This window comes from Odocoileus virginianus, chromosome 26, assembly GCF_023699985.2.
Source record: "Odocoileus virginianus isolate 20LAN1187 ecotype Illinois chromosome 26, Ovbor_1.2, whole genome shotgun sequence".
NCBI classification, from domain to species: domain Eukaryota; kingdom Metazoa; phylum Chordata; class Mammalia; order Artiodactyla; family Cervidae; genus Odocoileus; species Odocoileus virginianus.
This window is the reverse complement of record NC_069699.1, coordinates 10,247,913-10,259,501: the sequence shown is the minus strand read 5'-3', so window position 1 is coordinate 10,259,501 and position 11,589 is coordinate 10,247,913. Positions and strand designations below refer to the sequence as shown.

General features: G+C 41.8%; 1 protein-coding gene across 1 annotated transcript in view; it reads left to right on the top strand.

Annotated features, from left to right (window-relative positions):
• The first annotated feature begins 6,145 nt into the window (after nt 1-6,145).
• SCN10A (sodium voltage-gated channel alpha subunit 10) overlaps nt 6,146-11,589 on the top strand; it is an 88,052-nt gene continuing 82,608 nt past the window's right edge. The window contains exons 1-2 of the mRNA XM_020897948.2: nt 6,146-6,415; nt 8,083-8,210. Of these exons, the coding sequence (XP_020753607.2) occupies nt 6,146-6,415; nt 8,083-8,210 (398 nt within the window). The remainder of the gene's footprint in view (nt 6,416-8,082; nt 8,211-11,589) is intronic.

The following is an 11,589-nucleotide window of genomic DNA, read 5'->3' as shown; positions in this document are numbered from 1 at the left end:
TAGCCCAGTGTGTACTTGTACCTCTCCCAGCTAGAATATGTGACATTCATATTATAATACAGTCATGAAATACTCTAAAAACAGTAAGCCTTCACCAACTTCTCTCATCTAGGTTTGTCCTGCTCTTCTTCAATACCTTCAGGCACTTGTCTTTATGATTTAAAACTCCATGGCCAGAACCATATAATTTAACAGCCCCCGCCCCTTTTTAAACAATCATTTCCTATTTGTTAGGATTCTTTTTTCCCTGAAAATACTCAAAGGCACCCAAAGCAAGAAACATGACTTTTTGTTAGATGGGAGGGTCTGAGTGTACACTTAGACCAATTACCTCACTGTACAGAGGAGAAAACTGAAATCCAGAGAGAGAAAACACCCCAAGAATGAACAAGGTTTATTATAGACCTGTGACTGGGGCTCTAGTCTTCTAACTTTTGGCCAGTGGTCTTTCCTCTGTACCACTGTATCAGCCACGACACCGTATAGGGCTAAATACACATTAAGCCGTTAGCAGTTACTGAGAAAGGAAGAATTTTTGAGTATTTGACAGAATGAGAAAGAGCAAAATCTTCCAGGCTCACCCTGAAACCTTCAGCAGCTCAGCTGAGCACTTCCAGGCTTTGGCAATTTCAAGAGAACCCTTGAACCTTAAAAGCACAAGGCAATGTTCATATTTGACTATAGCCAAGGGGACACAGATGTGTTGCTTCTCATTCCCTAGAGAGTCAAGAAGCAAAATAAATATGAAGGACCATCATCTTATTCCTCAAACAGTTGCATCCAGAAGGCAAACTGAACAGAGCAGTCATGTCAGGGAGAAATACTTCTTCCAGGTGCTTGATCAAATGAATTCCTGATGTTTTCTGCTGCAAAGTTAACCTGTCCTTAACTAGACAAAAGCTTAGTTTCCTCAGAAGATCACCCTCAGAATGAGTCAAAGCCATAGCTTTACTTGCAGATTCATAAGACACCAGCACTCACAAAACCTCTAGCTTACTTAAACGTTCCTGGGCATGTTTTAAAACCTGTAAGAACTCACAGTGCTTGCCAGTCTTCCTCACCCAAGAATTCTGAAGGTCTGTTAAGTGATGTACTCTGATAGGGACCTGTTGAATAGGGTAGGAATTCTGTTGAGAAAAATAGACTCTATGTGTTTTTAATAAAAACTCCTATCCACAGCACAAATTCCCTTCAAATTCTTGAGTATATTGTAATGTGTATTATCTCATTAAATAAACACTTTTATTTTGGGCAGCTGAACTATATTCAAAAGTATCCATACACTAAACTTGGGGGATGGAGAAATAAAGTGGAAACATTATGAGTTTTTAATATTGTGTTTAATTGTAAATGATCTCAAATATTTATTTCAATAGTATGCAGAGAACTAGTGGTACAGAATTGAAATAGACTAAGTGGCTATTGGCTATTAAACCACATGTGTAATGGGAAATTTTAAAGTTACATTGTACATTTGCATAGCACTTAGCTTACAAAATGCTTTCACATATATTATTCGATTCTCCCAACAATGGCATCAGATTAGCAGGGCAGATGTTAGCATCTCCAGTTCACAAATCATAGAAATGAGGGTAAGAACAGTTCAAAAAAACCTAGTTAGTGTCAGAATTCAAACTTCCTTTCTCCAATTCCAGTGCTGTTTTAACAAAACCACAATACTTCTCTCTCTCTCTCTCTTTCTCTCTCTCTTTTTTTTTTCCCAGTAATTACAGCTTGGAACCTCTAGAACTGACCAAATCCACCACCCTGGGTTTCTGGTACCATAATACTCCAGATTATGTGATAAGGAACTTGATTTCTTCCTTACTGAGAAAAATATTTCCCCTATCCTTATTTTCTTTTCAGTGGGTTTGGGTTGGAAAATGAAGACTCATAAGGAAAGAATATTTCCCTCCTCTTTGACTTCATTTGGATCTCTGTTCTAGTGAGCAGAGATGTTATGATTAAATGCTTATTAGGCACTTTCCCCAAAACTTTCAGATTTCTTTCTTCCTTGAATTACTCCTTTCTTGCACTTTATCTCCCACGGAAATTTGATTATTCTCAGCACTATAGCCTGACACACTCATTGAGCACTACAAACAGGGCAGTTACTCCCAAGCCTCATAGAAAACCATTCTCACTCAGCTCTCACCCATCCCCACAGTTCTTTTTCAGAACCACGGACAGCTCAAGGACATGCTAGGCATTACCTTGCTCTTTCAGCACCAAAGATGGTCCACACCATTTTCTCCACACTGTAAATAGTTTTTGTTGTTCTCCAACCCTGGACAACAGATTACCTAGCTATTATCTCTGAATCATTCAGAGGTAAATTATACTCAGCAAGGATTCCAATAGCCCTATTCCTTTAGCACCAGGGGCAACTTAGGACTATTCAACTTCAAAGACAATTCTGATATTTTTCTGATGTCCCAGGTATCTGAGGCTCAATCTCTGACTATTGAGCAAGAGCATGCATAATGTGGTCTCACTTTCATTACCACAAACAGCTTACTGCACTTTCCCAGTGGCGTTGCTACTTCAAATTCTATCTCTTCTCTGGATAGCTTACTGGCATGTCCTGTTTCCCTGTTGCTCCAATCAGATGCCTAACAATTAAAATTTTCAGGTCAATGGACATCTCAGATAGACACTTCTCAGTATCACAGCTATCTAAAATGCTGACACTTTAGAGACTACTCTAAATCTTGACTAGTCTGGCCACATCCCTTGAAACAGGAGACATTTAACTCCATGTTCCCATTATTATGGCGACCTCAGCAATATCCCCAGTGCTAAAGTTAGCTAGGTTGCTCATGACACAAACAAAGAACCTAACCACACTCTCAGCACCATGCGCAGTATTTTCACTCAGATGTGTCAATGGCCTGTTTACTACTTCTCAGCACCAGCTTAGGCACATCCACAATCTATCCATGAAGTGTCCAACCATATTTTCTATTCTAGTGACATCCTGATAATATTCTCGTTGTTCTACCAAGCAGCCAAGTCATGAAAGCAGAACCTGAAGCAGCTTATTATCATGGTCCTACTCTTTGGGTAACCTCGTAGTTAGTTTAATCATGCTTGTAGTTACACCCATACCCAACTACTCTCAGCAAATCAAGCAATCTAGTCACATCTTTTCTACTCCACTGTACTTACTCATGCTCCCCCTGAATCCCCATGACTAAAACCATTACCATACCTAAAATAAGGTTCAACAGTTCTTAAAACTTCTCTTCCCGCTTTTCTATGACACTGACAGATCCTTGTTCTTCTCCCTTTCTGGCTGTAGCATCTCTGTAATGTTCAACAGCTCTTTGCCCTCACAACCCTCCAGTTTTCAGTCCTCTGTTTTCCTTCCACTTTGGAGAACACATTTAATCCAAATCAGGATGGACTTTGGGAATGCCTGCCTTAAGTTGTTAATGAACAGAAAAACACTCACACCACCACCACCACCAGTAACATGGGATGTAGTAAAAGTCTACCCACCCTGATCTTACTGTCCAGGTCCTGGTGCTTTCTCTTCCCTGTTTTCCTGAAACTCAAAACCACTATTAATTTAATAAATATCTACTGAGTTTACTAAATGCCAGATACTATGCTACAGGCTGGAGAATCAATACTGAACAGGATAAATGTATTCCCTCACTGAGCTTACAATTCAGTGAGAGAAATAGAAAAGCAAATAGCAATTATGAATCAGAGGTTTATAGAGAAAATGCAGCAAGTTAGGCAGCATGAAATGGAAAAACTAACACAGATTTCATATAGGATCAGAAATAGAGGATTTATCCCAAGAGTTAAAGAAGGAGGGGAGATTAATCAGGCAAATCCAGGTGGATGAGTAATTTTAGGCAAGAGAAATAGAACATGGAAAGGTCTTAAAATGAAAAAGAATGTGTTAGATTTAAGGGGAAAATAATAAAAATGGAATGCCTGGCAACCACAGTGATGGAGAGGTAAATACCCAGTGAGGGTTACCTTGAGTGTTGTAGGGAGCTTTAGAAGGATTTTAAATAAGAATGTAATATAGCCAGATTCTCATTTTAGAAAGATCACTTGGATACAGTTGGAAAATAGATGAAAAGGACTAAAGAGGAAGAAAAAGGGATACATAGAAGGTCAGTAATGAGATGACAGTGATTTAACCACAGGTATGATGGAGAGGCTAAAGAGAATGGAGAGAAGATACTAGGCAGATGGAATCTATAGCACTGGATGTCTGATTGGATGTGGGAATGAAATAGAAAGGACATTATGATGATAGCTAGGTTGTGCACAGGCACAGAAATAGGCTATTGGGTACCATTCACAGAGGGAGAGAGCTTTGAGGAGAGGCAGGTACTAGAAAGGGGTGAAGAGATGATAATTTCAGTTTGGGTCATGTTGAGTTTGAGGTGCCCAGTATACATTCAAGTAGAAATACCAAACTAGAGTCTGATCCCTACGGACGTAATAATAACTAGAGATGAAGACTCAGGAGTCATCTGCCTATAGACGAGAACTGAAGCCGTGAGTATGGTTGAGATGCTCTCAGGAGGTAGTGTCAAACAGATCTGGGACTGAATACCTGTCCCACCACTTATTAGCAACATGGTCTTGGAAAAGTGGACTTTGCCACTCTGGTTTCTCATTTACATATTAGAGATAATACCTCATAGGGTACAGTGATGGTTAATTTGTTAATGCATGCAAATTGCTTAGTTCAGAATCTGAAATATAGTGAATCTCTGTAAATGCTATTCTCATTGTTATTATCACTATGCAAAAATTTTAAAAGCATAATGCAGAGCCTCTAGAGTCACAGTCACATATGGGAGAAAGTGTGGGAAAGGAGACTGAGTGTGTCAGAGCAGCTGAAGAGAGACTGTGTTTCAAGGAAGAGGAAGTAGGCGAAATAGCCAATAACCTCATCAAGATGAGAACTGAGAAGTTCTCCATGAATTTAGCTATAAGAAGGTCTCTGCTGTCCTTACTAGGAGGCATTTTAGTGAGGTAGTGGACATAAAGCTGCTTAAACTGAAGAATGACTGGAGATAGTGAGCAGAACTCAGCAGAGAATGGGAGGAGAGAAGAGGGAAGAACCGGATGGGCTGGGTACCAGGTAAAAAATTTTAAAGTTGAAGGAGACTTGAGCATCTCTAAATGCTGATAGGAAGGACCAGGAGACAAGTCAGGAGAGAGAAATGAGGTAGAAAGGGAATAAGGTCCAAAGTAGAAGGAAGAGTGATCTTAGCCAAACTGAGAGGTGATGTTCTCCTGATTGTGACAGGAGGAAAGATAGAAGGGTTCAGATGGTAGGTAAGTCAGAGGTTTGGGGGCATGAAGCTGAAGGAGTTGTGTTTTCTTCATGAGGAAGCGAGTCTTACTGGAAGGGTAAGTGGGGGAAAGCAGTCAGGAAAGACAAAGACTATTTGAAATATCAGACTAGGAGAAACTGTTGCCTAGGGAACCCATATGATTCCTAAGTGGCATTGATGTTCCTCATCACTCCTCAACAGTCCAGATTCATGGAAACCTGAGTTAGACTCATCTAAGTTGACCTAGGCTAGATATTTAGGATAGGGACAAGGGAGTAGTTGTTCATGGGATTCTTATCTGGATATGGAGAGAACTGCTCAGTCATGGACAAAAAGAGAAAGCAGTCTGGAGGTCCAAATGGAGTTCAAAAGAAGAGGAGAAGCATCAAAATTGTCAGCAGATAAAAGGTGGTGATCAGGAAGTAGGATGAGACCCCAGATAAAGTAGATCATGGACCAAAGTCTTTGTTGAATGCAGCAAAGTGCCTGTACTCAGTGGTCATAGAAATGGGAGAGAGGGCAGTATGGCTGAATCTGGTGGTGATGGGATACAAAAATGATAAACGAACAATGGCTAGAAGCTCATGGACAGCACAGAGACTACCCTGAGGCTTAGAGTGGACTGAACAGCCTCCTTCAAGAACACTGCAGGGCTGTGGAGTCCTAGGGGAGCACAGTGTGAATTAAGGAAAGAACTAGAGAGGTTGGGGGAGGGTAGGGGAAGCTGTTCTAGCAAGCAGGATTGGAGGGGGTGAGCTAGTAGGCAGGCTGTTACCTCTCTGTGGTTGTGTTCACTCTCATGAGTACATTCTTCCTTAAAGAAGAATGAGAAGATGGAATTCCCCTTTGGGTCCCTGGAAACTCCCAACTTCCGTCGATTCACCCCGGAGTCCCTGGTGGAGATTGAAAAAAGAATTGCTGCTGAGCAAGAGGCAAAGAAAGCCAAAGAGAAGTTCAGGAAGCAGAAGGACCAGAAAGACAAGCCTCGGCCCCAGCTAGACTTGAAAGCCTGCAACCAGTTACCCAAGTTCTATGGTACACTCCCGGCAGAGCTGATTGGGGAGCCGCTGGAGGATCTGGACCCCTTCTACAGCACACACCGGGTAAGGGCTACTGGTGGGAATGGCCATTCTCAGCTCTGGAATAAGAGGCCTCTGACCCACCCGGTCCAGGAGTGCTCCTGCCCCCTGGGTGATGTGACTGTCAGCTGAACTCAGTGAGTGAAAAATACCTCTAACTCACCTCCTCAATGCTCTCTTTGAATCTCTATGGTATTCATGGTGGAGGTTAATTAAATTCAGATCCTCTAAAGCAGTGACAACTGTTGTGGAGTTTTCAGATAAAGTTGGCTGTTCCCTTGGTTGGGTTCTAGCCTCAGATCTCTGGAGGTGTTGGCTCTCTATGCAAGTAGAGAGCAGAGATCTCCAGGCTGGAGGTGGGGCCATGGGTAGAATAGGGAAGGGGAACCAAAATCAAGATAATTTAAACCAGTGGTCCTCAAAGTAGGGTCTCAAAACCCCTGGGGTTCAGTTCAAAACTATGTCTTCATGATCCTTGGATGTCATTTGTCTTTTTCACTCACATTCTTTTGTGAATATACAATAGTGAATGTAGAGCCTATTACTGGAGGATCACATCAGTCTAACAGCTACAGGAATGTATGTTTGTATACTCTTGTGTTTTAAAAGGTCCTTTTTTATTTGATATTGTATATAAATATATATATACACATATATGCATGCATATATACAGACATATGCATGCTTGCTAAGTCTCTTCAGTCATGTCCAACTCTTTGTGACCCTATGGACCATAGCCTACCAGTCTCCTCTGTCCATGAGATTCTCCAGACAAGAATACTGGAGTGGATTGCCATGCCCTCCTCCAGGGGATCTTCTCAACCCTGGGATTGGACCTGTGTCTCTTATGTCTCCTGCATTGGCAGGCAGGTTCTTTACCACTAGTGCCACCTGGGAAGCCCATACCCATACACACACACATACACACACACACACACACACACACATATGTACATTCACACACATGGTGTAAGAAAAAGTATAAACGTTAACAAAATATTTTTTAAGGTTTTCAATAATTTTTGAGGGTACAAGAGAGCCCTAAAATTAAAGTTTGAGAACATCCAGTTTAAACTAAAACTACCTCGGACATTCTACACAGCTGAAAAAGGGGTGTGTGTTTGGGAGTTGGGAAAGGCAGGAACCAGCCATCTTAAATATGGTTTGTAGAGAAAAATAAGAAGGCATTGGAATGCCTTTCTCTCTCCTCTCACTTGCCAAGAACCCACATCCTCCCTAGATGTTCAGAGGAGTGAACCAGTAGACAGTTTGAAAGGGGAGACCTAGGAGGTAGAGAACAGAAGGACAATCACAAACTGGGGATGTTCCACTAATCAGAAGAGGAATTAAATGCAACCAGAACTCCACCTCCCTGCTGCCAGAATCCTCCACCTTGTATGATATATCTCACCAGCCCTGGGTCAGTTTCCTATTCACTGGGTAGCCTCAGGGGCCCATTTGATGCACAGTCAGCCACGGGGGCCTGGGGTCTTTCTGGGAGTGAGGATATGGCTTTTAGTTCTTGATCCTCTCTAACTGTCTGCCCCTCCATTTGCTTCTCATTGACTCATGGGTTTCAGAGCCCTTCTCACTCATGAGCCTGAGATAATCTCACTTATGTTCAAATCCATGGTTGGGTGAGGATGTGTGTTTCTCACTGGAGGTCCGCCTTCTGTTGTGTTTTGTTTTAGACATTTATGGTGCTGAACAAAGGGAGGACCATTTCCCGGTTTAGTGCCACTCGGGCCCTGTGGTTATTCAGTCCTTTCAACCTGATCAGAAGAACAGCCATCAAAGTGTCCATCCACTCATATCCTTTGCACGGTTGCTTCTTCCGCATGTTAGATGCTGCCAACTGTGTCTTATACCTCCCTCAGGGGTTAACAGTGGTGCCTTGGGATCATTAAATTGAAAAAAATGTTTCTGGTTTTAATGTGCTCAACACCCGAAAGCAGTCCTAAGACAGAAGAGATATTCGTGCAACCCACAGGTGGGCTGGGGTTCACGTAGACCAGTCTGGGCCCACCTGTGGATGTACAACTTGTAAAGAGGAGACTACTGATGCACCCAGGCACATTCTCACCATATGTGGCCTGCTCTTCCTACAGCACAATGACCAGGAAGGCTTTATGGTTTGGGCAGATGAGATAGGGGTAGGTTGGTTCTCTGTGGGCTAATTTGGCAAAAAAGCAGCCCTTCCTAGTGGTGAAGAGAACAAACTATAATGGGCAGAGCGAAGATTGTCTCACTGGGATCCCACTGGTCATGAGGCACTGCCTAGAGCACTAGTTACCCCCCAAACTACCAGCAGGTTAAAAATGTCAATAATCTGAGGTTCATGCCATTGGAGACTGTAGTAGTGATTAGAAACACACTGGTCAAATGTCTGTAATAAATTAATTGCTTTAGGTAGCTTCAGAAGCTGTCTCCAGCTTTTGTTTTCTATTCTTTTTTTTTTCAAGGCAAGCCAAACTAGGACAAACAAGAGACTTTGGCTTGATTTCCAAGGATCTTCCCTGGTGACTGTCCAAATTGGAAGTTCCTAATAAGGAATTCAGCTGTGGCTTCTAGGAGGTTGATTTGCAAGAACATCCTTGCCTTGACTGGCTTAGCAAATGGTAGCCAGCCTCCTCTGGGTGGGGGGAGGACAGTAAAAGAGCTCTTGTCTCATTCTCTGGAGTGGTTTGTTGGATTGCTGGGTGGCACTCAGTGAGCTGGTAGCTCACTATGTTACATTCCGCCTTTACGTGTTTTGCCTTTATGGCCAACCTGAGGGAATCATTGTCTTAATTCGGTCTTGTTGCTGTTTAGTTGCTAAGTCATGTCCAACTGTTTGTGACCCCACGGACCATAGCCTGCCAGGCTCCTTGGATTTCCCAGGCAAGAATATTGTATTGGGTTGCCATGCCCTCCTCCAGGGGATCTTCCCTACCCGAGGACCGAACCTGCATCTCCTGCATTGGCAGATGATTCTTTACTACTGAGCCACCAGGGAAGCCTAGTTCATTCTTAGCTTTCCTAATACTATGGGAGAGCTTCCCAGGTGGTGCTAGTGGTAAAGAACCTGCCTGCCAATGCAGTAGACATAAGAGACACAGGTTCAATCTCTGGGTTGGGAAAATCCCCTAGAGGAGGGCATGGCAACTCAGTCCAGTGTTCTTACCTGGAGAATCCCATGGATAGAGGAGCCTGGCATGCTATAGTCCATGGGGTTGCAGAGTTGGACATGACTGAAGCGACTTAGCACAGCACAGCACACAATGCTATGAAAGAATATTTACTGACAGTAACAGCCTCCCACTGCTAAATACTTGCTAAGCATGAACACTGTCATAGGTACAAGAACCCTTGGAGAAGGGATTAGCATCTCCATCTTTATATGATGAAACTGATACTGAGGCATTAAATTAATTGTGCAAGTTCACATAGCAAGTTAAAAAATCCAGACTGCCTCCTGCTTAGAGTGGTGTCAGCAGTAAGGAAGTAGGAAGTTAATGGAAATGAATTAGGGTAATTTTTTCTCTAAGTATTTAATCTCTATATAGGTGTTTTTAAAAATATACATACAATTACATAAAAATTACAAATAAAGAAAAACAGCAAATATGCAAGCTCCTTTTCATCCATTTTGGTTGATTTACATCTAGTTAAGTAAGGGCTTCCCTGGTGTCTCAGACAGTAAAGCGTCTGCAATGCTGGAGACCCTGGTTTGATCCCTGGGTCAGGAAGATCCCCTGGAGAAGGAAATGGCAACCCACTCCAGTGCTCTTGTCTGGAAAATCCATAGACAGAGGAGCCTGGTAGGCTACAGTCCATGGGGTCGCAAAGAGTCGGACACGACTGAGCAACTTTACTTACTTACTTACTAAGTAAGAAACGGCTATTTAGAAGTAAAATTCCATTAAGGAACCAAGTGTACTAGTAAATATTCTTTTTATCTTGAGATTTGATGAAGTGCTGGGTGGAGTCACAGCTGGACAGAAAAGCTGTTAAGGGTCTCTTTCTCACTAAAGACTGCATTGATATATTTCAATCTCATGAACTCATGAGCTTTGGGTAGCTCTAGCCCCCAAAACATTCTTCTAGGTATGGAATTCTCAATCTCTTATTATTAATATTTCACCAAAATTATAATTCTAATCAAATTTGCTGTGAACATTTTCACAAGTAATATTATCAGAATATATCATCATTCTTTTAAAGGTTTGTAGAGTTGGAAATATAATTTTAATTTAATCCTTGGGTTAACATTTTTCCCCCATATGAACACATTTCTTAATTTAATTGCAAGTCAACAGGAAAATGTGGTTTAATTAGTAGAATTTCCTTTTTCAAAATAGATGGGTTCCTAAGTAACTGTAAAACAGAGTACATCAAAGGCATTTACAGAAAACTAAAATAGATAAAGATATTTCTGCTCAAATTGAAATTATGAAAGAAGAGTGATTCTCTCTCTCTCTCTGTAGGTCAAACTTCTCTTCAGGGGTTGTTTGTCTTTAGGAAGTAACTGTTAGGAACTCTGCTAGTCCCCAGAAAAACATCCAATGGGAGATACTTATCTTTGGACTTTGCCACCAATATTTCTGCCCCATCTATTTACCCTCTTCCACTCACCTTCCTTTTCAGTGTCTCTGTCCCCTTTTTGTAATTTATCTGCCCCTTTAATATTCTTTAAAGGGACAAAGATATTTTCTTTGCCTTTAATATTCTTCCCTCTTGCTCACCAGAGTTCTCCTTGACAGCCTAATCCTTTAGAATCTTCTCCTTAAGCAAGCATTTTACCCACCTGTGCCTGCCCCCACCATTCCTAACCATACGTCCACTTCCTCAGTGTGACTGACCTCAGCTAAGTTAGAAACACAATCTGACTACCCTAATTTCCATGAAAGCACGTGGCCATCCCCTTATCTCTTGGAGTACAGTTGTCTCCCCTGCCCCTGATCCATAGGATATACGTTCCAAGACCCCCTGTGGATGCCTGAAACCTCAGACAGTACTGAACCCTCTGTGTTTTTTCCTATACATACCTATGATAAAGTTTGATTTATAAATTAGGCACAGTAAGAAATTAACAACAGTAATAAAGTAGGACAATTATAACAAAATACTGTAATAAAAGTTAGGTGAATGTGGTCTCCGTCTAAAAACATCTTATGCTGTACTCATTCTTCTTCTGTGATGGTGTGAGATGAAACACC